The sequence below is a fragment of the Bos mutus genome, chromosome 15, assembly GCF_027580195.1.
Source record: "Bos mutus isolate GX-2022 chromosome 15, NWIPB_WYAK_1.1, whole genome shotgun sequence".
In the NCBI taxonomy this organism is placed as follows: Eukaryota; Metazoa; Chordata; class Mammalia; order Artiodactyla; family Bovidae; genus Bos; species Bos mutus.
Window position 1 is genome coordinate 2,464,891 of NC_091631.1, and position 2,130 is coordinate 2,467,020.

The window sequence follows — 2,130 nt, forward strand, 5'->3', positions numbered from 1 at the left end:
GGTAATTTTTACTGGTGTGATAACTGAGGCAGAGAATTTCTGGCTCAAGGTCACAGAGTTAATAAAGCAATTACTGGAACCTAAATCTACTTTTTTTTTTTTTTTTTTTTGCCTCCATATGTCTTTGTAATTATCAGGTCTGGTTTCTCTATTACAAAGACAAGCTAAAAGCCCAAAGGATTATCTGCAGGAGCTTCTGAATCAATGGAGCTCAAGTCTTACTCTGCTTGGGAAACCTTCATCCTGCTGAGAGCTCTCTTCAGAGCCTCCTTCACTTCCTTGTTCCTCAGGCTGTAGATCAGTGGGTTCAGCATCGGGATGACCACAGTGTAAAATACTGACACGATCTTGTCCTCCCCGAGCGATTTTCCCATGTTACCTTTCAGGTATATGAATATGAGCGTCCCGAAGAAAAGAGCCACGGCAGTTATGTGAGAAGCACAGGTGGAGAAGGTCTTGGCTTTGCCGCCAGCTGAACGAATCTTCAGAATGGCCCGAATGATGAACAGGTAGGATATGAGAATCACTGAAACGCTGGTTGCAATGACCAAGAAAGCTAAAAGGTAGATCACCCGTTCTCGTGGCCTGGTCTCACTACAGGCAAGCTTCAGCAGAGGAGGGAGGTCACAGAAAAAGAAGTCCACGTGGTTCGACTTGCAGGAGATAGAAAAGGCGCACCCGGTGCAGACCACGGAATTGACCGCGGCACCACCGTATGCCCCGGCCACCAGCCCCAGGCACGTCTGGGGCGTCATGGCCGAGGCATAGAGGAGGGGGTTACACACGGCCACGCAGCGGTCATAGGCCATCACGGCCAGAAGGAAGCACTCAGCACTAGCACAAAGGGTGAAGAAGAAGAACTGGGTGGCACAGCGCTCAAAGGTGATGGTCCTCTTACCGGTCCGCAAGGTCTCCAGCAGCTGAGGGACAATAACGGAGGAGTAGCAAATGTCCAGGAAGGAGAGGTGGCCGAGGAAAAAGTACATGGGAGTCTGGAAGCGAGGGTCACTCTGAATCAGCGCCAGTCACCCCCAGGTTGCCTCCCAGGGTGATGAAATAAAGGAGCAGAAACACAAAGAAGAGACCCGTCTGCAGCTCGGCCGACAGCTGGAACCCCAGCAGAACGAATTCTGTTACCAAAGTGCCATTCTCCGCCATGAGTCCTAGGCTGCCCACTGAAATCAAAACAGAAAACCTCATTAAAGATAAATTAAGATGAACACGGCCTGATCTGGTCACTTTCAGCAAATCACTTCACGGGTTTTGAATACCTGTATTTCTTTTTGACCGTGCTGGGCCTTGGCTGCTGTGTGCGGGCCTTCCTGGGTGTGGCCAGCTGGGGCTACTCCCTAGTTCCGGTGCACGCACTCCTCGGCGCGGCGGCTTCTCTTCTTGTGGAGCACCAGCTCTAGGGCGAGCGGGCTCAGTGGCTGCTGCTCCCAGGCTCTAGAGCGCAGGCTCAATAGTTGTGGCGCACGCGCCTTGCTGCTCTGTAGCGTGTGGGACCTTCCCAGGTGAGGGATCAAACCCACGTCTCCTGCATTGGCAGGCAGAGTCTTCACCACTGAGCCACCAGGGAAGTCCTCACTTTACAATTGTTACACTTTTTCAGTGGATCTTGCAGAGATCCTTGCAAGCACATATTTGTTCATCCTGCTTTTCGCGAGAAGAATATGAGGGTCAAAAAGGTGAAGTGACTAGCTCGTGGTTTCATAGTAAAGAGGCAAAACCAGGGCTAGAATGCAGCTCCTAGGCAATTCCTAACTTCTTACCGGTTCCGAATTGGAAACAGTCATCGGCCTCACTGAAGAGTGAGGAGAAACCCTGGCGGTATAGCATTAAGGACGTGACCTTTGAAATCAGACCGTTGTTCCCGTCTCTTGAGACCTTGGCCAAGTTAATTCAACTTTCTCAACCTTAGCATCCTTGTTAGTTGAATGAGAATGTCAGTGCTAAAGTCATGATATTACTGTGAATAGCTAACACTTGGTCTGACTCACACACTTAGAATTATTTTTTTCTAAATTCTGCAACAATGTAACATCTTCTAGGTTCACGTATATTCTGGAATCTTATCTCCAAGTCCACAGCCCCTTGGAATTCCAATATCAACTCTATCTTTCTGCGTGG

The 2,130-nt window shown here is 49.5% G+C and overlaps 1 protein-coding gene across 1 annotated transcript; it reads right to left on the bottom strand.

Moving 5' to 3' along the window:
• Nucleotides 1–218: 218 nt before the first annotated feature.
• Nucleotides 219–1,158, bottom strand: LOC102274738 (olfactory receptor 9I1). Its single transcript, XM_005891131.2, is given in 2 exon segments — nucleotides 219–1,025; nucleotides 1,027–1,158. Coding segments are annotated over 2 exon segments (939 nt in total).
• Between the last annotated feature and the right edge of the window lie 972 nt (nucleotides 1,159–2,130).